This window comes from Lynx canadensis, chromosome F1, assembly GCF_007474595.2.
Source record: "Lynx canadensis isolate LIC74 chromosome F1, mLynCan4.pri.v2, whole genome shotgun sequence".
Classification (NCBI taxonomy): domain Eukaryota; kingdom Metazoa; phylum Chordata; class Mammalia; order Carnivora; family Felidae; genus Lynx; species Lynx canadensis.
The window spans coordinates 40,572,173-40,599,867 of NC_044319.2; the positions used below are offsets into that span (position 1 = coordinate 40,572,173).

Consider the following 27,695-nt stretch of genomic DNA (forward strand, 5'->3'; position numbering starts at 1 on the left):
TCAGCCACTGTGTGCTGCCCCGTCAGGGTGCAGGCGTTGTAGCCACACTGACGTGGAGGGCAGGGGCCGGGGGCTTTGCTGCTTCCCCGGGAGGCTGTGCCTCAAGCCAGAGTTGCTGAGTTTTCTCTGCTCCTTTGCTCCCAGCTTCCTCCCCTCCGCCACAGGAGGGAGGTAGGAGAGAAGGCAGTGAGGGACTTTTGGAGGAGAGAAAAACCGGGAGGGGGAACAGAAAATAGGGGGGGGGTTGAGGCCCCCCCAGAGGTATCCCACACTCTTTAGGACTCAGCTGCACACCGTGCGACATGATATGGTCTCATAAGCTCCTGTCTGACTCCCTGATTAGACTGCACAGTATTGGATGGCAATGTGCTTGACGCTGGACACCAACTGTCCCTGGTGGGGGGCCCTGGGGTGGCGGAGGGGACACAGAGAAAGCCTGGACAAATCGGAGCAGGAGGCCCTGAAATGCAGTTAGGTCCCCAAATGAAAGGGGAGCCACAGCTCCCACTGGCCAACCTGAGTTCCTACAAGAGTACCAGGGGTCAGAGGTCAGAGAGGGCGTTTCTCAGGCCTGGCTGGAGAAGGGCGACAGAGGTAGGGCTTTCTGCTCCATCAGGACCCTTCCCAAGATGAGGTTAGACCCTGGTGCTCCCCGCCCCCTCCCGGGGGAATGGATATGGTGTTCTCTTCTAAATTATGTTTATCAAGAGTCAGAGGTTGGCCCCATAATGACCCTCAAACTGGAAGACTGGAGACTAGCTCTGAGCCCCCCAAGCCTACCATGAGGGGCTGCTGCTGAGGTCCAAACAGGGCACAGCCATGGCTTCTCCAGTCTGGGCCCCTCACGCTGGAGCAGCGGGAGCTGCGAGTGGAGCCAAGCGATGGGTGAATGAGGCCGGAAACGCAGGCAGACCTGGGAAGGCAGGGGCGGCTCCGATTTGTGGGTCTTTCTGGTAGTGGGAGCTCCTCAGTCCCTGGGAGGTTGGCAGCAGAAGAGAATGGGAGGCGGGGGTGGGGGGGTGGGGAGAGGGTGATGTGAGGTATGGAGGGGTATGGAGGTATGGGGTGGAAGGAATATTGGCTGCCTCTGAGGTCTCCAGACTTCGGGTACACACTCTGGATGGACTTCGGGTACATATTCTGGATGGGAAGAGGGCCCAAAGGGGAGACAGAGCCTAGTTCTAGCTCTGCCCTGGGGCTTGGCTCAGCGTGGGAGACACCACAGAAAGCAAAAGGCTACATGAAGGAAGAACAGCCAGCCCCAGGCGGTCTAAGAAGAGAAGAGGGACTTGAACCCACCTTTAGCCACCATCCGCTCTGCCCCTTAGAGCCCTGGGCCGCTGACCAGGAAGGACCCTGGGATTCCCGCCTCAGGGTGGTGGTGGAGCTGCAGCTGCAGCTGCAGCGCTGGCCTCCAGGTGGCGCCAATCCGCTGACTTTCGGGAAGCCTCCGACAACCAGCCGGGCTCAGTCTCCAGTCCATCTACCTAGCTCCGTCCTGGGACAGGATCAAGGCGATCCCAGGGCCTTAGACGTGACTGGGGCTGCCTGCATGCAACGTACACTCGGTGGGTGGAAATCCGCACCCCTTTCTTTGGTGGCCGGGCATGGCTCCTCAGTGAGAAGACCCCTCTTCGTTGCCTACCACTTTTCTCTCTCCATACCTTTCACGGCCTGATCCCTTTGGGGACAACGCCTCACTGCCCTCCTCCAGGAAACAGGGTGACAAGGACAGACTCTGAATTCCAGTTCTGGGGCTGTACCCCCCCCCCCCCCCAGCCGTAAGACCTTGAGCAAATCACTTCCCTCTTGGGTCTCAGTGTGGAAAATGTGGTAGAGGGTTGGGGGCCTATGGGAACTCTTAAGGTTGCTTGCATAGGGCCTCCTCCAAGTCCCATGTGACCGGGTGGCTGACCCTACAGGCAAGAGGGTCCCCAACCCACAAGTGTAGGCCCTGGGGACATCACATCCTTCCAAACAAGTGCAAGTGCGGGTCCCTGACATGCTCTCTCCGCTCATTCTCTTAGGGTTTCTTTGCCTTTTTTTTTTTTTTTTTTCCTTTCCTGGATGAAATTCCTGCCAGCTCCGAAGGAAGGAGGGAAGGGGAGCGAGCCGCAGCGCCGAAAGTTTCCTTGACTCCTCCTCCGCCTGTGTCTCCCTCCCTTGCCAAGCCCAGCCTGTGAAACTGAATAACGAAGATCACTCAACAATGCCTGCCCCTCTCTGACTGCACCGACCCGCGCTCCCCGCCGCTGCCGCCGACACCCAGCAGAGCCCGCGGGGCGGTCCCCACCGACGGCGCTGCCCGCCGGCCCGGCCGCGGGCCCCAGAGGCGAGCAGCGGCTGCCACCGCGCCGGTGCGCTCGCCCGTCCGCCCGCCAGGTGCCTCGGCCGCCGGCCGCCGAGATGCCCAGCCCGACCGGACTCCGGGCGCTGTGGCTTTGCGCCGCGCTGTGCGCCTCCGCGCGCGCCGGCGGCGCCCCCCAGCCCGGCCCGGCGCCCGCCGCCTGCCCGGCTCCCTGCCACTGCCAGGAGGACGGCATCATGCTGTCTGCCGACTGCTCTGAGCTCGGGCTCTCCGCCGTGCCCGGGGATCTGGACCCCCTGACGGCTTACCTGTGAGTACTGGCCCGCACGTCCCTCCCTGCTCCTCCCTGGCCGCCCGCTAGCGCCGGCCTCGGTGTAGGGCACCTGCCAGGCTGGTGCCGGGAGGCGCGGGCATCCGGGGAGGGCTCTTCCCCTGACAAGTGGACTGCTGCGGGACTGGGGTGGGGCGCGGCTGTGGGAGGGGGCGAGTCAGACTGAAAATCAGGCTGGCCTGCCTTGGTGTCTCAGTGGCTCCCGTCTGGGGGTTCACTGTGGGAGCTCGGGCTTGGTGAGAGGTGGGTGTCTGGACCCTGGAGCTGGAGGGCCCCGGGGCTGGCGGGCCCTCCTCTTGCTGCTTTCGCCTCCAGCACGGCAGTGCCCAGGAAGGTGGCTGAGGACAAAGCTGACTGAATTGGTGGTGGAGGAGAGGGGAGGGGCTCCAGTGGGGTGCGGAGATCCTCCTCTCCTCTGCCCAGTAGGGAGAGCACGGCCGTCGTGGTGAGGCTGGGTGGCCTTGGTGGGGGGACCCCAGAAGCTGGGAGGGGGGCCTTGCTCACTCTTGGCTTCTCCAAAAGGGACCCTGTCAGCACCATCTCCCTGTGCTGAGGCCTCCTGGCTCCCCCAGGGGCCTCCCTGAAGTCATGTCCCAAGAGGCCGTGTTGGAGACACTAATTTGTGGGCAGGCGCCGAGGCTGAAAACCAGAGAACCATTTTTAGAGCTGAGTTGGGGTGAGATGGCGTGTGAAGGGGACCCTGTTGGGGGCAGCTGTCCTGAGGAAGGCTCAGAGGCTTCCCCTCAGAGCCTCAGGGCTGGGGGCACTCACTGCTCCCACCTGCGCAGGAGGAGGGTGTGAGAGCACATTCCAGACTACCTAACTCCACCTCCACCCCTGCTCTGGGGAAAGGAAACCTGCTCCCCCCCCCCCCCCGTCCCCCCAAGCCCCAGCCCTGTCCAGGCTCCTTCACCTTTTCTTAAGGAGTTCAGGTGGGAAAATCTGGGACCATCTGTCCCAGGCGTAGGCTGTGGGGCTCCAGGACCTGGGATCTCTGAGGAAGAGGGGGCTGGGCTAGTTTTCACAGGGGTCCAGCACGTGTTTGTTGAGCTCAGGGCGAACAGTTGTGGTGGTGTCCTGGCAGCATGTGGAGGGTCCGAATTGCAACCCTTCATGGGACTCCCCTCCCAATCCTTCTGTCCTTAGTTGGATGTCCCTGTTCACTTGAAGAGACATAGGCTGGGGACCAGGGCAGGGAGTGAGAGGAGAAAATAGTGTCCATATTCCAGAAGGGCAAATTGAATCCTTCACAGCCCAGGGGGTGGAGGCAGGGGCAGATACTCTGAGGACTGGAGGGCTGTGAGGGTGTCCCTGCAGCTGCTAGAGGAGGACTGACAACCCCCATGCCTGCGACAGCTAGGGTGGCCCCACTTTTGCCATTTTACACATTGGGGGTATATGACATTGTTTTATTTGAAGGCAGGATTCTGTGGCTAGAAAGAGTTTGGGAATGGCATCTGTAGAGTCTTTCTCTGGGGGTGGGGGGAGCAGAAGGAAGGTCCCTTTCCTGAGTGGAAGGAGCCTTCTTCCAGAGATTGGTTGCTCCTTTCTCAGCACCTATCTTTCCAGATGGACCCTTTTTCTGGAAGAACTTGGGGAAGGAGAGGTACAATGTCGTGGGCTCCGGAATATTGGAGGGAGGTGTTAGAAAACCATGTCCCCTGCCCTGGGTGGCAGAAGGATCCCATGTGGAAGGTGGATGAAGAGGTCTCTGCTGGGGGCAGCTGGCCTCAGGGGGGCTCAGGGGAGGAGCCTTCTTTTTTGCTTCTCAGGAGAGCAGCCTGGTCACAAACGCATTGAAAGTGAAGCAGGCATGAGGGTTGTCACCGAGAAGAGCAAAGACAGGGACATTGTGGGGCTCCTTTCCTTCTTAGCAATGATAGGAAATGCCCAACCTGGCCTTGCCTCAAGGAGCCCAACTCTAACCGAGGCTGGTGCAGATTTGCATTTGATGATGGAACCAGCAGTGCCTTTCTGTTTGGGCCCCCAAACCCTGGTTCCTTCCCAGTTCTGCCACCCACTGAGTCACTGAGCTCCTCTAAGCCTCGGGTTCGTCATTTGTATATGGAAGGAAGTGGGTGGGTAACAGGGAGGATTAAATGAGATAATATGCCTGTGTAAATTCCCCAGCGCGGTGCCTGACACACAGGGGTGGGGGTGGGGTTGTAGAAATAGTGGCTGTTATTATAATGCCTGCTGTTGGGTGGAGATGGATGCAAGCTCCCAGGACCCTTCACACGAGAGGGAAACTGAGTCCAGGGATGATGAGTATGGAACTCAAGGGAATGGTCTGTGGCAGGAAGAAAAGTGTGTGCTAGGGACTCAACTGTGGGTGCTGGCCTTGGTCAATGCTTGGTCATTCTAGGGACCTGGGATCCAACCAGTTGGTTGACAGTGGGGGGGGGGGATGGGAGAGGAGTGGACACTTCAGTCTTCCTAACACAGGGTCAAGAAGGAGAAAAGTAAGCTTAAAACACCTGGTGTCCAGAGCAGGCCAGAGGGTTCTTGAAGATCCCTAGAAGGAGCCATAGGTTGAACCCTAGGAGGCACCAAGAAACTATGGGGTCCAGAAGATACCTGCGGGTCCTTGACCTGCCCCGGTAAAAAGTACTTCACATCTGTTTCCCCACCCTGGAAAGGTGAGAGTCTCTCCTTCTAGCCAGCTACCCTTCACGGTGCACACACCTCCACCTTCCTCCACCTTGGGTCTTGGGAACACTGGAATGTCTTCTTTGCACCCAGCTGCTATCCTTTGCTTTGACACCCAAGTCCAAAAATTATGACTCTTTTGGGGTCCAATGCCAGCCCTGTTTGATCAGGGTTGGGAGGACAGACTTCAAATACCCACGGTCTTTCAGGCATCTCTCATTAAAAAAAAAAAAAAAAAAAAATCTCCTCCCGAACTGAGTCTCCATGAGCCTCCCTGGAGTTTGGACCTTCTCCCTGGGTAGGGCCTGTTCTGGGAGCCCACCTGGAGGAGAGGGAGCTTTGGCATTCTAGTCTGATGGTGACATGAAGACATGACGCCTCTTGCCATATTCCACCCCCCAGACACACAGCGAAGGGGCGGGAGGGTCCGGACGGCAAATACTTGTCCCCGAGTGGGAGAATCTGAGTACACTGAGCTCCTCCTCTTGCTCCCAGAGTCAAGCGGTATCAGGGGCAGACGGTGGGAGAAAAACTGCCTTGGGAGATTGTAACAGGCCCTACACTTGCGGTTACCCCTGAGTACCCCTAGCCATCTCCCACTATTCCTGCTCCCAGGGCTAAGGGAGGGGCTGCCCCTCCATGCAGCCTTAGTCAGACCCCTTATCAGCCTCTTGGGACTTCGCTCCCCTTAAGACTGCCCGTGTTAACCACTAAGCTTGTTTGAAAGGTCAGATGTGTGTGTGTGTGTGTGTGTGTCTCCATCCTCTTCATCACTGCCTGGGGAATGTCCATGACCAGATGGAGGCGGGCCGCTGGGGGAGGGCAGAGGGATTGAGAGCATGGGCATTGGCCCCAACAGACCAGGGGAAGAGTCATCACGAAGCTGTGTGAACCTGGACCAGTTGATCTGTGACTTAGTTTCCGCACCTGTAAGTGGAGGAACCTCATAGGGCTGCTGTGTGGATTCGCTGAAGTAATGTTTGTAAAGGGTTTGGCACAGTTTGTGGCTCGTGGGAAGGGCTCAATCAGTGTCAGCCAGTGTTGTTATTAGGGTGACCAGGGCCAAGAAGTGTTAGCCATGGAAGTCTTCCTGGAGGGGGAAGTCCTGGAGCTAACCTTGGGAGGAGAGGAGGAGCACTGTTCTGTCGAAGAGTGGAATGGTGTGCGCGTGCATGTGTGTGTGTGTGTGTGTGGCCATGAGAAGGAAGAGTGGCTGGCAAGGAGACAGAAGTCGCTATGCTGGGAACCCAGAGTAACTGTAGTTTTCTGCTGGCTGGTGCGGTCTTAGAGTGTCAGGGGCAGGAGGGGGGCAACGGGTGAAAGACCCCAGCCTACTCCCAACATGCCCAGATGGGCCTTGCAGGGCCTGTCACATGAGGACGCAGGGAAACGTGCAGCCTCAGTGGATGAAAACCGGCCTTGGGCAGCATGAACCCCGGGGGCGCAATGTGCCAGGTCTCATTTCTCACCTCCAAGGCTACCTTTCCTAGGTGGGGCCTTGGAGCCCGAAGGGAAACTAGAAAGTCCCCCTTTCTAGTAGATTCTAAGAGCCTGAGCTGTCCCCGCCTTTCTGAAACTTGGGATTTGGAGTTCTAATCCTCAGTCCCTCAGTTGCCGTGATGCAAGCTCCCAGACCTTTCTGGACCTCAGTGTTGACACATTTCATTGAAAACCTAGAAGAGGAGAGGCAGGGAGAAATCAACTCTGAGCCTGCGCTCCTGATGCGGGAGGGAGAAAGCCCCCAGGGAGAGCTTGGCAGAGGTGGGCAGTAGGGGAAAGGGACAGAGGGAAGGTGGGGGGGGGTGCGGAATCTGGGCAGCACGGAGACCAGGGCAGAGAGGAGAAGGGCGAAGCAGGGGAGAGTGATTCCAGGAATGGGCTGCCAGCCTTGTTCCAAAGAGGAGCCTGAGGGGCCGGGCCCATCAGAGGGCAGTCCTGGGGGGGTCGCCGGAGGAGAGTGAGTGTGTGAAGAAGCCAACACCCCAGTTCAAAGGAAAGGCAGGAAACAACCCTAGGCAAAAGAAAAAGGAACCCTCTTTGCTCTGGCAACAGCGGGCGCTGGGCGCGGCCGGGTGGGGCGGCTGGCGGAGGAGAAGAAGGCCTGGCTCGGAGCAGAGCTGGCCCCCAGCCCGCCCCCCGCTCGGCCCCCCCGCCATGTCGTGGGCCCTCAACCCTGATGGCCCCACACATGCCGCAGCCCGCTTCCCACACTGGCCCGTGCCCACCAGGCAGAGACACGCACAGGGCACAGGACAGGGTGCCACGTGGGGAGGCCCTGCCCGGGGACCGCGGGGCTCTGGCTCTGCGTGCGGGCTCCAGTCCCCGCCCCACCATCTATGAGCCGCGTGTCTCTGGACAAGTCACTTAACCTCTCCACCGTTAGTTTCCTGCAATGATCAAACGAGGCAAATGATCTACTGAGGCCCAGAAAGAGAATCAGAGAGCCACCTGTGACAGGGTGGGGATTTAAGGTGCCAGCGTGATCTTCTTCAGCCCCATCAGGTGGGGCTTCCTGCCTCCCTCCCTCCCTCCCTCCCTCCCTCGCTCCTTCTGTACTAATAAAGTCCCCTCCCGCTGACCTGCAGGGAAAGGGGCCTTTCACAGAGCCTGGTCTGCTCTTGGGCTCCCAGCCCCGGGATGATGGAAGAAGTGGTCCTCCTCACAGGGACCCCTGAGGAGATGCGCCCTGGCCTGGCACCTGGTGGGAGACTCTCCAGAGAGGAGAAGTCTAGGCTTCCAGATCACTCCCGTCTGGAGAGTCCAACTTGTCCCCGGAAATGGAAGTTCCGTGAAATTAGAGCCTTCTCTGGTACGGCCTTAGGAAAGGAAGGGATTTCTGCCCTGGAACGTGTCCTAAGGGACCGGTAAGGATTCTCCTCAGAGCTCTCAGCCCTAATGGGCTGTGTGACCTTAGGCTAGTAACTCGTTCTGTTGGGTGCAGGGCCAAGGACAAGGAGTCCTAGTGGCTGGGGCTTTGGGAAGGTACAAGAGACCGGGAGGTGGGGGAGAAATTTCCAACCCTCTTCCTCATATTGGGAGTGATTTCTTTCAGCCAAACTGAAATGGATGCATTGACTCAGGGGCTGTCAGAATTGTGGGAGCCCCTTCGTGCTAAGTAGTCCCTTGCTTAGAGAAGGGGGTGGTCCCTGATTTCTAATGACAGTTCACGTCTTTCCTCCCGCCCTTCAGACATGGGAGAACAGGTCTCAGGAGGAGAAAAACACCCAAGAGGCCAAACTTGGGCAGGGAGCAGAGTTATTTTGGAAGCAGCAGAAGGACATGGTGGGGGGAGAGCTACGGGGTTGGCAGTGCGCCCCCCGGAGCCATGCCAGAGCAGGCCACGGGCGGGCTGGCAGCGGGCAGGTGGGGGCTGGGCCCGGCTGCTCAGCGACAGGGCACCTCCAGAGCTGAGGTTTTCTTTGTGCCACTGTCTTCTTTCTCCTCCAGAGCCACTAGGAAGTCCTGTCTTTTGAATTCTCCGGGACCTGGGCCCCCTCTGATTAATTGGGTGAGATACAGAATCTAAGGCTGAGGCCAGGGAAACATAAAACCTGTGCCCGGTTTTATGCCTCTCCTGTCTGCTGGTGGGGATGCCTTCACAGCTGATGTTTTCATTCCCTGGACTGTAACTTTTCTTCTAGGAAGAAACCAGATTGTCAGGAAGGTCATTCTTGGGGCCCAGACAGACATATCTAGAAATTGCCATTGTGCCGGTGTCCCTGCCTCCACTGATAATGGTAACAGATGGCACGTCCCGCGTTTATTTGAGCACTCCCCCGGCATCATCTCATGGAAACGCTGGGAGAGAGGTACTGGTGTTAGCCCCGTCTTATGGATGGAGAGACTGAAGCTTTTAGATGTTAAGGGTCCGGCCTGAGGCCACCAGCCAGTGATTGCTGGTACCAGGATTTCAACCCAGGCAGTCTTTGCCCTGACCACTGTAGTGCCCTGCCTCTCAGGGGGTCAGAGCCGGGGGCTTCTGAGCCCTGAGGGGATGGGCAAGACTCTGGGCATGTTAAACTTGCAGGCTGAGCCGCCCCTCAAAGCCTATTTACAGTTTCTTGTGTTTCTCAAGTGCCAGTGTCTTCATTCCCCTCTTATTTATTGGCCAGCAGTGTCTCGGGGAGCTCCTCTCTGGGGCTGCTTGAAGGGAAGATGTTGGGTCCTCTGTGAAGCAGTCAGGGTGGGGATAGGGATGTGACGGCAGATGGGGTAAGTTGGCTCACTGTACCAGATGGTCATGGGGCGCGTCCCCCAAGGACCAACAGTGAGGTCAAGAGCACTTCCAGGACAGGGAAGACTGGGCTGGCCAGGGGAGGCCCTGGAGAGGGAGGAGAGGCCCATCCTGAGTCCTGCAGAACCGGGGGATTCAGCCGGGGGGGGGGGTGGGACAGGGAAGGCTCTCCAGGAGAAGGGAAAGCATGGGCCTCGAACACAGAACACTGTGGCTTCTGTTCCTTGATCACGACAGGCTTTTCTGTCTCACTCCTCAAGGCAGGATATTCCAGAGCAGGGCTGTCAGCCTTTTTCTCCTTGGGCCACACTTAAACACACACATACACACACACACACACACACACACACACACACACTCACTCACAACTGATTCAAGGTGTTTAGCAGCTGGGATAAATCAACTAGTCTGCTCCCAGCCAAAGGCATCTAGCCAACCCCAGGCAGCATCTGGCCCCCCAGGGGCCGATACCCTCTCGACACACCTGGAAACACTGCTGTGGAGGAAGAAGCTCGTGTTTGCAGCCTGACTGCACAGGTTCAAATCGCATCTCCAGCACTAACTCGCTGGATGGCCCTGCCTGATTGATTCTTCACTTTCCTGAGCCTCCACTTCTTAGCTTCGACACGGGCGTAAGAACACAAGCTCTTTGAAAGATGTTCCTAATCTGGCAGCGTGCTCAGCACACAGCACATGCCCAATATGTGGGAGCTGATGTTATTACCCACTCTGATCTCTCTGGGGAGAAGCACCTGGAAGGAGAATCTGAGGCAGGCACAAGGTGGCTCTGCGTCTCACCTAGGCACCTCTGTCAACCTAGGGCTTTGCTGGGAATGGGACGCAGAGGGTTGGTTCTAGAACACAGTTCTCTGCATCCTCTCCTCCAGTGTACCCTCCCCTTTGCCCTTGGAGGTGCTGGAGGAGGTGGAGCGTCCCTGAGAGTGTCCAGCCAGGCGGATGGGAGGAGGGCGCTGAGTGCCTTCCATTACACTGGTGTCAGGGATTTGGACACGGTCCCTAGGCTCAAAGCCAAAGCAGTGAGACCACTGAAGGGGGGCGAGGGCAGCAGTGGTTGTGCACAGGAGGTGCCATCACCGCTCCCATCTATCACCCCAGCCCAGTACGTTGCTGGGGTCACCACAGGGCAGGGAGGGGGTGCTGTTTAAGTGGTCTACAGAGGACCAAGAATGTCGAGGTTTATTCCACTTCCCTGTATGATTTGCAAGCCTGAATTGTCCCCCGACCTGAGTTACCATTGACTCCTGGGAAACGGGCCAAAGGCAGCAGCCGCTAAGGGGCTTTTAACACCTCCTGTAGGAAGGAAGCCTTCCCAGGTTGACCCAGCCTAAGGATTCTTTTCCCCAGGTCTCTGGGTCTCTCGCAATTTGCTTCATGTTCCTTTGCATAGAAGACTGTGCAGGGCAGTGGGGATATCTCTGTGGGTAGAGTGTGTTTAAGCCCCGTCTAAGCACTGTTGCCAAGAAGCACTGTTCCAATTCGGATAATACCCTCACCCCAGCTCATGTTGAGGTCTCCCTGTCCCTTTTGTTAATGGTCAGTGATAATGCCGCTCAAACTGTCAAGCTGTGTGGGGAGCAAACATTCATTTGTTCACTTAGTGGACGTGGGCTGTCTGCTGTCTGAGAGAGCGCCCTGCTGAAGGCTTCCTCCTGCATCCACCCTGTGGGGCTGGTGTCCTCCTTCCTCCCCTTTCAGACAGGGAGCAGGAGAGGGGGGGACACCCAGTGAAGAGATAGAGCCAAGGTTGGAGGTAGGCTTGGGGGCTCCAAAGCCCATGCTCTTTCCTCTGCCCTGGGGGCTCGGAGGAGGAGATATGATAGGCACACGGATAACTGTGACACATTTCAGGGAGTGAGGCATGCACCAGGCAGGTCCAGATAAGGAACAGCGGGGCAAGCACACGGAGGAAGGAAAACTCATGCCTAACTGATGCCATCGACGCAGAAACCCCTGGAGGGGCAGTTGTGCAAGGGAAAAACCACAGGGGTGGGCGTTAAAAGCCCTAGGTTGACGCTCATTTGCAAAACAGAATAATCATCTCTCCCTGATGAAGTGGTTGCATTAAGCAAGGTCCTGCCTGGAAGAGTGCTTAGCGCATAGAGGATGTTATTTCCCCTGCTGTGAAAATATCAAGTAGGACTGCATAGTTGTGTGTGTTTATGGGGTGTGTGTGTCCTTCTGTCTGTCCACCTGACAAAGGCTGTCTGGCTCATCAGATTCAGGGTGCCTGAGGGCAGGAGCCATGTCTCTTTGCATTAGAAGTTGGAGCTCCTAGGGGAAGAGGGGCCATACTTCAGGCTGCAGACAGGGAGCTTCCAGAAGGGCAGGATCTGTGCTCCTGGTTCCCTTCCTCTTAGGACCACATCACAACTCTCTTGTTCAAATGCCAGCACACACACACACACACACACACACACACACACACACTCTCTATTACCGGCCCCTACCTGCAGGGGGCACTCTGAACAGGGCCACAAACAATACAGGAATATGCATTCAGTCTTTCTCCCTCCCCCTTAGCTCCAGATCTGGGGCAGCCCAGGGGCGGGGGTGTCTGAGGATGGGGAGGTGGATCGAGTGTCCAGGGATTGCGAAGATTGAGGCAGGAAGGGGCCGTAAACGAATCCCTTGCCTTTGTGGTGGACAGAGCCGATTAGGAGGCTGGGAGGAGACAAGAAAGGAAGGGGACTATTGTCTCCGACAAAAGCAAGAGAGAACGAGAATTGGGACAGGGCCTGGGCTGCCCGCCCTCACTTACCTGGGGGCAGACCCAGGAGAGTCTGGAGCTAGGAGCCAGCTCGTTTCTCAGCCCAGACTGGACCCCAGCTCTCCCAAACACCAGCCTTGCACTTGTGAGCTGGGTGACTAGGGCGAACCCCCTAAACCAAGGCCCGCTTTACAGACATGCCTCCTCTCCAGTCACACAGGCCCTTGTCTGGGTTCACGCTTCGCTGCCACCACCATACAATTCGTAATAATTTTGTAACTAGCAGCCCTGCATTTTTATTTTGCCCTGGGTCCTGTAAACTGTTCCACGCTGACCCTCTCTGAGCCTCCTATTTCTAGTGTGTAGGATGAGGAATCTCTTAACCAGCCTCTCTTTCCAAGTGGTCATGAAGTCAAATGAGACCCCTTCTCTGTGCTCTGCACTATGATCCCTAACATGCCAGATACAGGTCTTCTGTTCCCACACTCAGGACGGACGTGGGGACAGGGCAGGAATGGGTGGGGGGAGGGGGTGCCTGAGGGACGCCACAGGGTAGAAAAGGCAGCCTCTGTCCAGAGGCACCTGAGGTGGCCTCGGGGCTGGAAGGCACACTGGGTATCACTGGGCTGGAGACGATCTTTGGCCTGAGCGTGGCATCTGCAGGGGGCGAGGCTGAGGGGGTGCCTGTGCCGAGGGGAGGCACAGAGACCACCTGCATCCTGGTGTGTCTATGGACGAGCCACTGGTCAGACTCTGGTGGGCAAGACCATTGTTTGAACTGGGAAGGCCTCTGTGTGTGTTTTCCCCCTTTCCAGTTTTTCATAGTTAAAAATTTTTTTTTAAAGGGACAGACAGAGCACGAGTAGGGGAGGGGTGGAGGGAGGGAGACACAGAATCTGAAGCAGGCTCCAGGCTCTGAGCTGTCAGCACAGAGCCCGACACGGGGCTCGAACCCACAAACCGTGAGATCATGACCTGAGCCAAAGTCGGACGCTTAACCGACTGAGCCACCCGGGTGCCCCAGTTTTTCATAGTTTAGCAGAGTAGTTAAATGTATGAGCCCAGCTCTCCAGGGCTCAGACCCTGCCTCTGCCTTTTACCAGTCTTTGGGGAAGGATTTACTCTTTGGTGCCTTAGTTTCCTCACCTGTACATGACATGGATGTTAATGATACCCACCTCCTAGGGCTCTTGGGGGGGTTGAATGAGTTAATAAATGGAAAGTGCTTAGAACGGTGTCTGACGCATAGTAACCTCAATGGGTGTGAACTATTATTATTCATTTATTCAACTGACAGACGTTTATGGAGTGTGTGCTCCCTGGCAGGACAGCTGTGCTCCGCACCCATATGATATTAACAGTTCTCCACCTACAAGCCACAGCGGCTGGTCCGGGGGGGGGGGGGACAAAGATTTAGTGCCACCCTGTGTGAGCCCCCCTCAGGATATGCTCCCACCCCGCTGCACTGCCCTGTTCTCCCCCCCGACCCAGCTCTCCCCCCCTTCTGCTGTGGTTTTTCTTCCTACTGTGCAGTGAGGGGCTGCACATTCTGGAAGAATGGGGGGGTGTCAATAGGTCTCCTCCTCCAATTTTGTCTGAAACTCCCCTGCCCCTGCCCACCTGTGGCTGTAGGTCTGCTCTCTGTTTGGTGGAGTTGAAGTCAGGAGACCCTGGGCTAAAATTCTGTCACGGCCGCCAACTTGCTGAGTGCCTTTGGACAAGTCCTCTGGTCTCTTCAGGCCTCTTCCTGTTGGGCTGGCAGTCCCTGATCCTAAGATGTCATAGAGAAAAATGATCACGTATAAATAAAGAGGCAGAGGGAAGGGAGGGGGAGAAGGAGCACAAGTGAGGCCATGTCGAGACGGTGGGATGAGGTGCCAGGGTCCCCAGAGATTTGCAGCTTCACTCAGTGAGACTTGAGATCCCGGGGGCTGGGACAAGGCATGGCCATCACCAGCACCTCCAGGGCCGTGTGCCCAGCCAGAACAAGGCCCCCCATTAACTATGTGCAGCCAGCGGAAAGAGGAATGCCCACCCCCCCGCCAGCCGACGCCACGCCAACCCTCGTTTCGTTGCTGGCTCCCCTGATCTGAATGCAGAAGCCCAGGGTGCCGCCTCTCCCTCTGCCTGCCCTGCCTCTACCTGCCAGAAAGTATTAGCCTCACCCTCCAGATTGGCATGGGGGTGCAAAGGCACCATGCTGCGGGGGCCCGGGGGACCCGCTGGGGGTGGGGCTTGGGGTCAGGAAATACCTGGGCTAACCCCTAGAACCCTGGTGTGCCCAGTGCTGATGGACAGCCCCGGGACCTGTAGGGGGGCCGGGGGCGGGGGCGGGGAAAGAGTGTAGTAAAAGGAAGAGGTTTGGAAATTCAGACTCTTGCCCCGGGAGCCCTCCTGAAGTTTTGCTGCAGCCCCCAGCCCCTAACCCTGGCTGGAAACCACCGCACACGGACAGACCAAGTCCTTCACCACTCTACCACTCGTTCAGTGTCGCCCCTCAAGAGCGTGATCACTGGGAAGTTCTTCCTGGTGTCCCTCCTCCTTCCTGCTGCACTACCCCTGAGTTTCCTTCCTGTTTTGGGCAGAGGGGAGAGAGCCAGCAGCTACCCCTGCTTTGTTAGCCTCAAAGGCCCTGGTGGATGGACTGGAGGAACGTGAGCACGGAGGCAGCCTCAGAGGCAGATGTGGTGTGGTCCCCAGGGATCCTGGAGGGGCTGCTGAGGCCGCCGAGGGTCTCTGCCCGCCCCTCCACGGGGACCACAGAGCGCTGCAGCTCCCTGCCCCACAGCACTCAGGGCTGCAGTCAGCTGTTCAGTGCCCCTGTGGCCCCAGCGTGCGGGGAGGGGGCAGAGTTGGTGAGTGGAGCGAGGGCCAGATTTCAGCCTCTGCTTGGCCTCTTGGCCAGGCCACAACTGGACCTCTCTGTGAGTCAGTCGGATCAATACTTAGCAAAAAAGTGATTGAAAAACTATGAGGGGCTGCTTACAGAAGATTTATGCCGTCTAGTCCCTTGGATCTCCCAAAGCCTTTTTACTCTAAGTACGTGCTTTAGACCAGCAGTGTATTTAGTATCCGGTATTTAGACCACTGGGAACTGCGAGAGTGTGCGAAAGCTCAGGCCCTACCCCAGACCTACTGAGTCGGAATCTGCATTTCAGAGCGTGCCTGGCACTTGCCCTAAAGCTTACCCTTGCAATAACTCAGGTCATCAGTTCAGTCTCTGGCCAGCCACTCTCCCCTCACTCTCCCACCCAGAATTGCTTTAACCTCATTTGTACTTGGGTGACGCACCGTTGGCTTACGTCTAGGGTGATAAGAAAGAGCCCCTAGGACATCACTGTGAGTTATTGCAAGGATGTGGTGGAGAAGTGGGTCCAGACAAGTCTGCAGCTCTGGGGGCCAGTCTTTGGAGAAAACCAGGGAAACAGCAGCTTGATTTAGGATGCAAGGGGCTGACTGAGATGTCTCTGCTTCAGGAAAACCTTCCCCAATCCCTCAACCTGGGAGAGGGCTCCCCATGGTGTCCTGCTCTGCCCCAGGGCTTGTCCCCTCTGGGTTCTAACTTCTGTCTACTTGTCTGTTTCCCAAACCACGCTGGGTGCCCCCAGGAAAGCAGGGCCCCAGCTGCCAGTGCCCCCTGGCATCCTCAGCACTGGCATAAGTGCCTTGCACATAGGTGCTCAAAAATATTGGTGGAGTGAATGAGGAAAAGAATGAATGGATGAATAAGCTAATGAATGGCCAGAGGCAGGAGGCACAGAGCAGAAACCAGCCTAGGCTGAAGCAGATGTGCTCGCCTGAGAGAGTGCCGGGAGGGAGGCCACCCTCCTCAGAGCTGGTGATGGCCCTAACCTGGCTCCCCCACAGGCCGGAGGTGTGGCATCCAACCCAGACGGCTGCGGTGAGCTCGGAGCCGTGCTGGGGAGCCTCTTAAGCTGCCAGTTAGCCAGCTCGTGGCCAGGCTTGGGTTTCATTAGAGTGAGGCATCTGTTCTATAAACCCTTCTACTTAGAAGCTTTTGCCTTTCCTGTTCGTTCTCCTTACTATTTTTTTCTTTTTAAAGAACACTTCTTTTGAAAATTTCCATCCAGTTTCAAACAAGCTAAGACAAAGGTATGTGCCTGCCCTTGGGTTTGGATGGAGAGAGGGCTCCAGTAACTTGAGGTTCTTCAATCTCTTGTTGCGTATCCGGTTCTCACCTAGGCTCTGAAGGTCCAGGATGAGTAAGCCCCGTGGTCTGTGTTAAGAGAGATCTCAGGCTGGTGGGTCAGAAAGTTACCACCTTGGAAGTGCTTAGATGAGGATATGCATGGGTTGGTTGTGGGGGTACTCAGGAGGTGGGGGGGCGGCACTGGAGAGGAACGTGTCCCACCATGGAATCCTGTGACGATCCAGGCTGCTGGGGCCCATGGCCAGGGAACTCTGGGAGGGAAGCATGAGAACACCAAAGCCCTTGGCTATGCCAACAAATGTCGGCGAGTGTTTATTGAGCACCTACTATGTCCCAGAGCCTGGGCAATGTACTAGGGATACACAGATGAAAATGAATCATGGAACTAAATTTCTGATTTAAATTCAATAAGGTAGAGGGGCGCCTGGGTGGCTCAGTCGGTTGAGCAGCCGACTTCGGCTCAGGTCACGATCTCGCGGTCCGTGAGTTCGAGCCCCACGTCGGGCTCTGTGCTGACAGCTGAGAGCCTGGAACCTGTTTCGGATTCTGTGTCTCCCTCTCTCTGACCCTCCCCCGTTCATACTCTGTCTCTTTCTGTCTCAAAAATAAATAAATGTTAAAAAATTTAAAAAAAATAAATTCAATAAGGTAGAAAGTTGAGAAGTGTTGACAAGACACCATGGGCATCCAGAGGGAACTCTTAGCCAGGGTCAGAGCTGGAAGCCTTAGTCAGCTTAAGGTTCGAGGAAGAGTCTTTTCCAGGATGAGTCTCTCTCTTCTTTTTAAACTAACTTTTTATTTAAGAATAATATGCAGGGCAGGGGCGCCTGAGTGGCTCAGTTAAGTGTCTGACTTCTGCACGGGTCATGATCTTGCAATTTGTGAGTTCGAGCCCCGCGTCGGGCTCCGTGCTGCCAGCTCAGAGCCTGGAGCCTGCTTCGGATTCTGTGTCTCCCTCTCTCTCTGCCCCTCCCCTGCTCATGCTCTGTCTCTGTCTCTCAATAATAAATAAATGTTAAAAAATTTAAAAAAAGAATAATATACAGGGCAGAAAAGACTACCTGTCACCTGGTCAATGTTTACAAGCTGAATACACTGGCATCGGCAGCACTCAGAACAAGAAACAGAATGTCCACAGCTTTCTAGAAGCCCTCCACCTGCCACGCCTTCTAGTCTCTACCTGCCCCCACAAGGGTAACCGCTGTCATGATTTCTAACAACATAGGTAAGTTTTGCCTGTGATTTGCACTTTATATAAACAGAGCGCTATTTTATATGTGGCTTCTTTCCCTCGTTGTGTTTGAAGATTTGCCCAGGCCACACTGTTGCTTGCAGCCAAAAGTCACTCACACTCACCTGCCGCATGTATTTGCTTTGGGAGAACGCAGCACGTTCCATCCATTCTACTGCTGATGGGAGCCTGACGCTTCCCAGTGTGGGGCATTATGGATAGCGTGGCCACGGTGGTTTTGTCCAGGCATCGGTGAGGATATGGATGTGTTTCTGTTGGTTATACACCCAGGAGTGCAAGTGCTGGGTCACAGATCCCGCGGTGGGGTCTTCAGGGTCAGGATGAGTTTCCTAGGCGAGGTGTGGGAAGGGTCACCAGCTTCGTCTGTGGCATCAGGAGGGAGGCCAGTGGCGGAGGAGAGGGACGGGGCAGGGAAGCCCGCAGCAGGGCCACAAGGACCAGCAGTATCCCGAGACCCTTCTGACTATTTACTGTATACTTTCCAGTGGCTCCTATTACAAACTACCGTAAACCGGGTGGCTGAAAATAACAGAAATTGATTCTCTCACATGCTGGAGGCCAGAAGCCCGGGGTCAAGGTGCCAGCAGCATGACACTCACTACAGAGGCTTTAGGGGAGAATCCACCGCACCCCTCTTCTAACTCATGGCGGCTGCCAGCTTCCTTGGCTTGTGGCCACATCACTCCAATCTCTGCCTCTGTCTCCCCATCAACTCCTTCTCTGTGTGTGGCTTATAAGGGCACTTGTCAAGGGCCCACTCGAATGATCCGGGATGCTCTCCTCATTTCAAACTCTTTTTCTTAATTACCCCTGTGAGGACCCTTTTCCTCACTAAGTATGGTCACATTCACAGGATCCAGGGATTAGGACACAGACATCTTTTGGAGGGGCCACCATGGAGCCTAGCGTACCAGCCCTCACTGCCATCCTCAGCGTCCCAGCCCAGTTCCCCCCTTTGCAAAGCTCTCAGGCCACTTTCTAATGGCCAACCTGTCCCTGCTGGCCACCACAGGCCAGGCTTTCTCCTGATCCTCAGGCACTTGAGATTCTTCCAGCACTAACGTCCAAGGCTCTGTCCAGCTGTGTCTGTGGTCCTGCAACTCTCCTCAGGTTGCGGTGTCCTCCCTGTCTGCACACACGGGCACACATATGCCTCCTCCGTGCTCAGCGAGGCTCTGTACACAAGGGCACTAGGAACAAGGAACTTAGGCTGAAGGCATCTTTCCAGCAGAGTCCGGTCCAGCCCAGGGCACCTTGCCCATGGCATGTCGGTGGCCAGCCCTTCTCCATGTCCCCTCTCCCCGACATCACCACCTCAGAGGGAACCTGGCTATTACCTTGTCCCAGGGCTTCTGTGGTAGTCCTGATCACACACACACACACACACACACCCCACAGGGAGGAGGGAGGAGCTTGGAGGAAGGGGGAAGGAGCCCAGCCCTTTGCTCTTCCTTGGAGGAGGCCTGGGAGACAGGAATGCCTTTGGCTGGGGGACCCTGGCCAGAGATCAGAAGATCAAAGGATGCGAAGATCAGGGCTGGGGCAGGTGGCACTCACTTGGAAGCATCAGAGAGAAGCAGCAGCTGGTGCCTCCTAAGGGCAGGGCTGACCCAGAATGCCCTCCCCCTCCCCCCCCTCCGCCTCCCTGCCCCATTTCCGTTGTGACCCTACTGTGCTGCTCCCCCAGGAGGCAGGGCTCTGGGGGTTGAATGCGGGGGAGGGGGGAGATGCTAACTAGCATCTATATGCCACTTGGGAGGCACAGCCACTACCCCCGAGACACAAGGACACTCTCACGCAACCCTCACAATTCCCGTAAGAGAAACCGTGACATAACACGTTAGAGACGCAGAAACCGAAGCTCAAAGAGGAAAGGTAACTTTTTCAATGTCAAACAACTGGTAGGTGGTGGGGCCAAGTCACAAACTCAGGCAGGCTGACACCGCAGCCCACAAACTACTACACCCTAATGGAAGGCGCGGAACTCTGTTCAGTTCAACTGCAGCATGACGGAGGGAGGCTAGACTTCGGGAGGGACTCCTTGCCGGGCAGGGATGTTAGATCTAGATCTTGTATCTAGTCTTTCTACAAGTCTGATGAACCAAACAGGTAAGGGGTTGGAGAAGAGAGTAGGTTGTTGGGGCACAAGCCAGAATGTAGGACACAGGCAGCAGGACAGGAGAGAATCAGCAAGAAGGAGGCAGGAATCGCCCTGGGGACCGGGCACGCGGGACCTCAGGGGCCTGACGGGGCTCCGGATGGCAGGACTGCCCTCCCACCCCCACCGTGGCCGACTGGTGGTGAGCAACAGCAAGGTGAGGCGAGCCAGCCCAGGTGGGCTTGGAGGAGAGGAGCTGAGTTCCAGAAAGTTCCACTGGTGCTCGAAGCCCCTGGGAGTGAGACTCAGAGCAAGACACTTCCCAGGGGGTGGGGCCCTCCTGGGCAGACCCTCATCCCTCTGCATTGTTCCCAGACCTGCGGCCTTGGCCCTGCTTCCGGGCCCTTCCAGCCCCAGGGGCTCATGCTGCCAGTGCCCGAGGGGGACCGAGCTGCCTCGCGGTGCGCACCAGCTCCTGTGTGCAGCTGGGTTCAACAGAGCAAAACGGTGGGGGGTTGGCTCTGCCGTTTATTAACTGTGTGAGTAGATGTGAAGTAACTTAATATTTCCCAGTCCTCCTTTCTTCATTTAAAACGGGAATGAATAATGCTTCACTCCCTGGCTTGATAAAAGGATTAAGTGAAATGAGACCGAGGATGTGCCAGAGCTCTATTGAAAGGCATTCAAACAGAGGGGAGCTGGAGAGGCAGAGGGGAGGGGTTGGACACGATTTGGGACTTTGGCATCAGAGGGATCTTGATTTTGCTGGGTCTCATCTGTAAAATGGGTCTGTAAAGCCTTTGGCACAGTGTCTGTCACAGCAGAGGTTCTGAGCTTGGCTTCTGCTCTCTCCCACTAGATTCAGGTTGAATCTGGGACTGGGTCCGATTTCGAACGCCTCCTGACTAGGGTCTTGGTGCTGCCCCTGGCCGGGGTGGGGGGTAGGTGGCAATTGGGTGCTCCTTCTTGTGTCTGTCCATGGAGGTAAGTGGAGTTGCTGGGTTGGGAATAGGAGGAAGGGATCCTAATGTGAAAGGAAAACTTCCATTTGGGATGTGAGGGTTGGGGGGGGGGAGGGGAGGGAATGTGCTTCTGAATAGAGGGGCCTTTCCTCTGTTTTCCACCCCCAGACACACCCTGCCCCTTTATCGGGTAAAATAAAGGGTAAACGCAGCAGGATCTCAGCTAAACAAACAGGGCTCAGGGCTGTGGTCTGCACACAAAGGGGACTCCCGCCCTCTGGCGGCCCTAGTCCTTCCCACCTGTGCCTCCTCAGCTCCCCACCCCACCCAGCCCTTCTCCTGGGGGCCCTGGGGGGGAGCTCAGGGATGTCCAGTTCTGAGGAGGGACACATAGTTCTTCCCCGCAGGGAGGTCTTATCCGATGGGATGTCACAGTCCTCTCTAAGGTGCTTCCGGTCTGATAGGGCAGATAGAAGTCACCCATACATTCCCACGTACAGAAATGATGCCCTTCTAGATGGAGCCAGAGATCAGAATAAGGGCCAGAAAAGATGCTGGCCGGTGAGTGGAGACCAGAGCTTGACCCGATTAAGTGGACAGGTCCCCAGATGCATAGCCACTGCTGCCTTCCGTTGCTAGGTTTATGCTCTACCCTCCTCCTGCACATCTGTCTTACATATCTCCTCAGTCTTCCTGGCCAGGGTCTGCCCATGGCATGCCCAGCCATCCTTGCTGCATAGAAAATGGACCTTGAAGCTGGTGGTGGCGACGGCGTGTGTGTGTGTCTGTGTGTGTGACAAACACAGGTAACTGGGAGTCATGGAGAATCTCCCAGCCTGTGTGGGGAGACCAGGCACATGAATGAGCAATCTGAGACCAGGAGATGACAGTTTGTAGTCTAGGACAGGATTGTGTGGCCCAACTCTGTGACTGAACCCTCTGAGACCAGAGTCAAAAGGCTGTACGAATTAGTCTGAGGAGGCCCTGTGACACTCCAGCTGCTTGGTCCCAGCACTCGCCACTCAGGCTTGTAATTGTCCACGGTCTTGTCCTTGTTCCAACTGGACTGGGCTCTTTGGGGTCAGGGATCATACACTGGCCTCCTGGCTGTGCCGTCAGAATTTGAGGAGACCTACACCATACAGATGAAATAGCACTGCTACCCCGGAGCGACATTACCTGACTTCTGTGGTCTTTTCACCCAGGGCTAAAACTAAAACCAAAAACCAAACAAATGAACAAAACCCTTCTACTTTTCTCTCACCTGACTTCTAAGAATGTCTCCTGCCCAGGGCACCTGGGGGGCTCAGTCGGTTAAGTGTCTGAGTTTGGCTCAGGTCACGATCTCACAGTCATGGGTTCGAGCACCGCATCAGGCTCTGTGCTGACGACTCAGAGCCTGGAGCCTGCTTCAGATTCTGTGTCTCCCCCTCTCTTTGTTCCTCCCCAGCTCGTGCTCTCTCTCTCTCTCTCAAAAATAACTCAATATTAAAAATGTCTCCTTCCCTTCCCCTTATCCCTCCCTACCCTACCTGAATTAATTGGGTCACCTGACGATGATGCTCTGGGTTTCCTGTATCTCCCTGGTTCAGTCTGACTTGAGCAAGCCTGGCCGTTGCTTAGCAACCACAGGGGACCTTCTCTCCCCTTACAAATGAGCTCCAAGTCCAGGTGCCAGGACCTCCCCGTCCAGCTCTCCAGCTTCTCTCTTACTGTCCACGACTCGCCTCCGTTCCCTGCCCTCCTGCCACTCCAGGCAGGCTGGGAGACATGGTTGTTATAAACAAGGGAGCCAGAACATGACACGATGAAGCAATAGCCCTTTTATTTAAAACTACAGCACTTTTCTCACTTTGTGCAAAGCCTAAGAGAATGTGCTGTGCTGTCATGTGTATGAAGACAGATACACTTTATCCTGATTGGAGTACACTCCCTTGTTTGGAAATCTGGGAAAATTGCAGAAATCCAAGAGAACTTTGTGTTAACGAGTGTGCTTAGAATCTCAAAGACAGCAAGTACCACGTCATCTCTGATAAGGAGGTGCCATCTAGGGGAATCAACTGGGCAGGGAACGCTGCTTTAGAAAACCCAAGACCAATGTGGTGGGGTGGAAAGAGCATCGCCCTGGGGCTTAGGAGACCTAGTTCTCACTGCCATTAACTTGCTCTGTGACCTTAGGTAACTTTGTCCAGCTTTGGATATTTCCTCGTTTGGAAACTGATATCGAGCGCAGGAAGAGGGAAGCACCTTTCATCCACGGGGTGTTTCGAAATGCATGGGGTGTTCTGGAGGGTCGCAACAACTGGGAGATGCTACCCGCATAAGGAGGGATGCTAACAGCCCCGCAGTGAATGACCAGTCCGGTCCTCCCTACCGATGAACCCCTTCCCCCACTGTGTAACTCGGGGCGTTCTCTGGATGCCTTCTGCTCCGAGCTCAGTTCTGCAAGCCACTCGTGTCTCATATACACCCCACCCTCATTTCTGCCCCAGGAAGCCAGCCTGGTTTACCCTATCCCCCTTCTGTGCTTCTCTCTTAGTCTCGAGTCTGGACACACACTTTTAATTGGGATAGTGGCTGCAGGAGCAGCTTGTAAACCACAAAGCAGAGTACATATGTGGGTTTTTTGTTGTTACTCTGTGAGTAAACAATCCTTCCCCAGCAACACTGTAAACTCCTCCAGGGCCCAGACCCTGCCCTGTGCTTTGTCTCTGTCCCCTGCCTAGCACTGTGTCCAGAGCACCGCAGCCAGTCAGGAAATAATGACCCGTAGGGCTGGAAGAGACCTTGGTACTGGCCTCATTGAACCAGGTTCCCTGATTCCAGATTCCGTGTTCTTTCCTCTTCACCCTGTCACCTGCCTCTCTTGTTGACAGAAGAATTCAGCAAGTATTCTCTGAGCACCAGATGGTCCCCGTGGCAGCCAGCCTATCTCCTGGCCCTTTTCGGGGGGAAGGAACCCCCTCCCCATTGGGCTATTTCTACACTGGCTTGTCCTGCTCCCTACCACCCCCCCACCGTTGCCCTGAAGGGAAAAGGTCAAAGAGAAACCTGATGGTCCACTGTAGGTGTCTGAGGGATCCTTCGGAGGAGGGCCCCACTGTGGCCTTTTCTAGAGGATGCTGAATTAAGAGACGAGTGAACATTGTTAGCGACAGGTCCCATGGATGGTGCATCAGATTGGAACTAACCACCGACTAGGTTCTTTTTAGAGGGTATGCCCTCAAAGAGCAGTGGGAGAAAGTCAAATCAGACAACAGGAAGAACTCCCTGAGAGCGAGGGTTGTCAGCCCCTGGAAGAGAAGCTGGGGAAGGCCGCGTCATCTATCTCCATTGGTCATGCGGTCTTTGGATGTTTATTGCACACTCCTATTTGCCAGGTGTCCCGCTAGTACTGGAGGATACAGAGAGGACTAAGATTAAGTCCTCGCCTTGAAGAGGCTCATAGTCCTATGGGTCATTATATACTAATCATTATAATTCAGTTGGATGAGTGGAATATTAATAAGGCATATTTATTAAGTACTATGTTTTCCATTTAGTAACTCGGGTAATTCTCACTACAACTAGTGTGAGACAAGTACTATTATTAGCCCCCTTTCCCAGATGGGAAAATGGAGGCTTAGAGATGTCAAGTGGCATGGCCAGGATCACGCAGCTAATTAGCCTTGTGCTGGGGTAATAATGAAGGCGGGTGCCGTGCTAGGTGCATGGCAGGAGCTCAGAAATCATCGCTGAGGGAGTGTGGACAAAACATTGTAGGCGCACAGGGGGTGCCACACTAGCTCTGCCTGAGGGGGCTGGGCAAGCCCTCATCAGGGAGGTGACCTTGGGGCGTAGCCATGCCTGGGAACAGGGGTTCGTCTCCTGGTCACTCTACCCGCCTTTTCCCCGGCTGCAGAGACAGGCAACCTTAGCCCACAGTGGAGACAACACCAAAGGGGGCCCAGCTTCCTGGGCATCTTCTCCAGCCAGGTGGGGACAGTCCTCCAGGCCTGTCCCAGCAGAACCCAGGGGCTTCGCCTTTCTCTGTTTCTTCTCCCAAAGGAAAAATGCAAACAGAACAATTTGCCAGCGCCCTTGGGTATCAGCCAGATTTCCGGGGGGGGGGGGGGGAGTGGGGTTGGGGGGAGGGAGGGTCTCCTGTTACCCCACCCCCCTCCAGTTTCCGGTTTTGCTGCTCTCTGTCCCCTCAGTTCCCCAGCATCCTCCCTCTTATCAAACCCTGTTCCTTGTCTCCCTGGTGACACTGCCTCACCCAGCTTCCTTGGGTGGTCCGGTTGCCTCACAGGGTAAAGCTCTGAGAACATTTTCCTAAAGTGCAGCCAGAAACTTCCACTTCCTGTGCCCAGGGCTGCCCCTCACTTCTCTCCCCTCCCTCCTCCTCCTGCCAGCCTCGCCCCACTGACCCTCTCCTGCCCACTCCCCCCTCCCACGCGTGGCTGTGTCCAGCTACAAGAACATATAGCCCCTCTGGATACCGCAAGAAAACTTCTGAATGGGGCTGTAACCCATTCTCTGAATCCCTTGGCATTTTGATTGAGAGAAGCAATTTGCAGGGCTCACTGCAAAATGAAAATGTGGTGCCTCTTTGTTCAAAACGTATTAAGGATTTCAAAATGACAACAGGAGAAAATTGAACTAAGCCGGACCCTTCTGAGTGTGGGTGTCTGCGCGACTGCACAGGTCGCACACCCACACAGGTCACACGCCCAGGAAGCCGGTTCTGTAGAGCTGCAGTGTGTGTGTGTGTGTGTGTGTGTGTGTGTGCGCGCGTACGTGCGTGCACGCGTGTGTATTTTTAGCAGCGATGGGGTGAGAGTAGTGGAGCAGGCATCGGGATCTCAATCAGCCACACGTTAGACCCCCAAACAGCATCACCGAGCAGCCTGTGTCCCTTCCTGGGGCCAACAGCACGCTGGGATAGACCAGAGAAGGGACCTGAAGCCAAGAGAAGGAACTGGGCTTGCCAGAGGTCACACAGCCAAGAAAGGTTTTCCAACCACAGGAGTGAGACTTGAGTCAGGCTCTTTGTTTCTCCCAAGGAATATCTTTTTTATTTATTTTTAAACATTTTTTAAAGTTTTGTTTTGTTTTTGACAGCGGGGAGGGGAAGGCAGAGAGAGAGGGAGAGAGAGAGAATCCCAAGCAGGCTCCATGCTGTCAGCACAGAGCACGATATGGGGGGCTTGATCCCACGACCCTGAGATCATGACCTGGGCCAAAATCAAGAGTTGGATGGTTAACCCACTGAGCCACCCAGGCGCCCCTCTCCCAAAGAATTTCTATCTTGATAACATGTGATGCTCTGAGAAAGTTTGTGACTTTTAACAGTACAATACTCTAATGTGCACACGGACAGATACACACGTGTGTCCTCACACGCATGGCACACACATGCCCAGCACCCTACAAGACAAGCACGTCCAAGAACTCATGAGCCCAATATGTGCCCCCGCCCTTGTAGATGCTTACAAGTTCATACAGCCGAGCAAATGCAGCCACAGCCAAACCCTAGGCACCCCCAGGATCAGAAGCCCTCTTATTTCCCCTGGGTGCAAGTATGGCCTGAATGTGCTCTCTGGCTTGCACCAGGACAGCTGAGCCCCCAGGAAAGTCATATCTCAGAACCACCACTGCACAGGACAACCCCTGTGTTGAGAGTTCCTGCATGGTGACTCCCTCCCGGAGACGGCCCAGGCACCCCCCACCCCCGCCCCGCCACCACCCTAACGCCAAGCAGGGCCCAGCGCCTCTTGCCAGGGCCCTTCGCCATTCCCAAGGCCTGTGGCATCGGAGGATCTCGGCTTTGAAACTTGCACCTCCCTCTCTCAGCTGCCACATTCCTCTTCCTTCCCCTTTCCTGGGCACCAGCCCCACCCCTTGCCTTCTGTGAAAGGGCCAGGTCTGAATGGAGCTCCCCCCCGAATTTGAAATCCACCCTCCCGAGCCCCCCCCCCCCCACCTTACAGAGCCCTGCAGCTGGGTCATGTGTTGTCTTGGGCAGGATGTGGGGGCGGGCAGGGGGGGCGCAGGCCCCCTCCTCCCCAGGGGAGAACAATGAGGCCGCTAGTCGGGGTGGTGGGGCGGAGGGCGTGGGGTGGGTGCATGGAGCCACATCAGAGCCTCTGAGGTGCGGCCCCTGGAGGGACAGCTGAGTGATGAGGCCTGAGTCACATGCCCCGTGTGCTCCTTGAACTCCCGCTCCCGCTCCTGTGGAGACATGTCCAGAAGTGCGCAGTGTAAATATTTAGAGGTAATCGTTTTTGTGGCACCTTGTGCCTCCCTGCCTGGCTGAGAATGAGCCAGGCCCAGGACGCGAGGGGGAGGAGTCCAGTCAGATGCAGGTTCCGTGGGCCTCGCCATTCTTTCCCTGGCCACGGTCCGGTGCACCCCTCTTTACCTCTCCGCCGGAACCCTGGGCTGGCGGAGCCTGGAAACACCCTGAGAACCAAACTCTGACATGAAATCCACCAAAGACCCTTCTTGGCTCTGCACCATCAGCACCCCAGCAACACCTTCTGCCTAGCCCTCTTTCTGGATGGGGCAGGCCCAGGGATGGCCCTCCTGCCCCCACATGGAGCGGGGAGCGAGCTGCGGACAAGAAGCAGCCCAGAGCTCAGCCTGCCAGTTCCTTGGCTCTACTCTGAACAGAATGTCTTCCTTCTTCAGAGGACATGGCGTCCGGAGGCCAGGCTTTATCAAAGATAAAACATTTGAGACTAAACAGTCTTTTTATAGACTGGAACCGAGCTCCCAAGCACACATTTCCCCACCATCTCCAGCCTGCTTTCCTGAGCACACACAGAAAGCGCCCTCATTTCTTGGGGGAAAATGGAGACACTCAGGTTTGACTGCAAAAGTGCATTCCTAAGGAAGGGAGAAAGCAGCAGGAAGGCCTGGGGGCGGTACCCAGCAATGCGGTGGTCTGCTTTGGGCCCACATCTATACCCCTCAGGGAG

At 56.0% G+C, this 27,695-nt stretch overlaps 1 protein-coding gene across 1 annotated transcript in view; it reads left to right on the forward strand.

The window, feature by feature from the left end:
• Positions 1–2,406: 2,406 nt before the first annotated feature.
• The window catches only part of LGR6 (leucine rich repeat containing G protein-coupled receptor 6), a 119,446-nt gene continuing 94,157 nt past the window's right edge, over positions 2,407–27,695 (forward strand). Inside the window, exon 1 of the mRNA XM_030303205.1 lies at positions 2,407–2,618. Coding sequence (XP_030159065.1) covers positions 2,407–2,618 — 212 coding nt within the window. The remainder of the gene's footprint in view (positions 2,619–27,695) is intronic.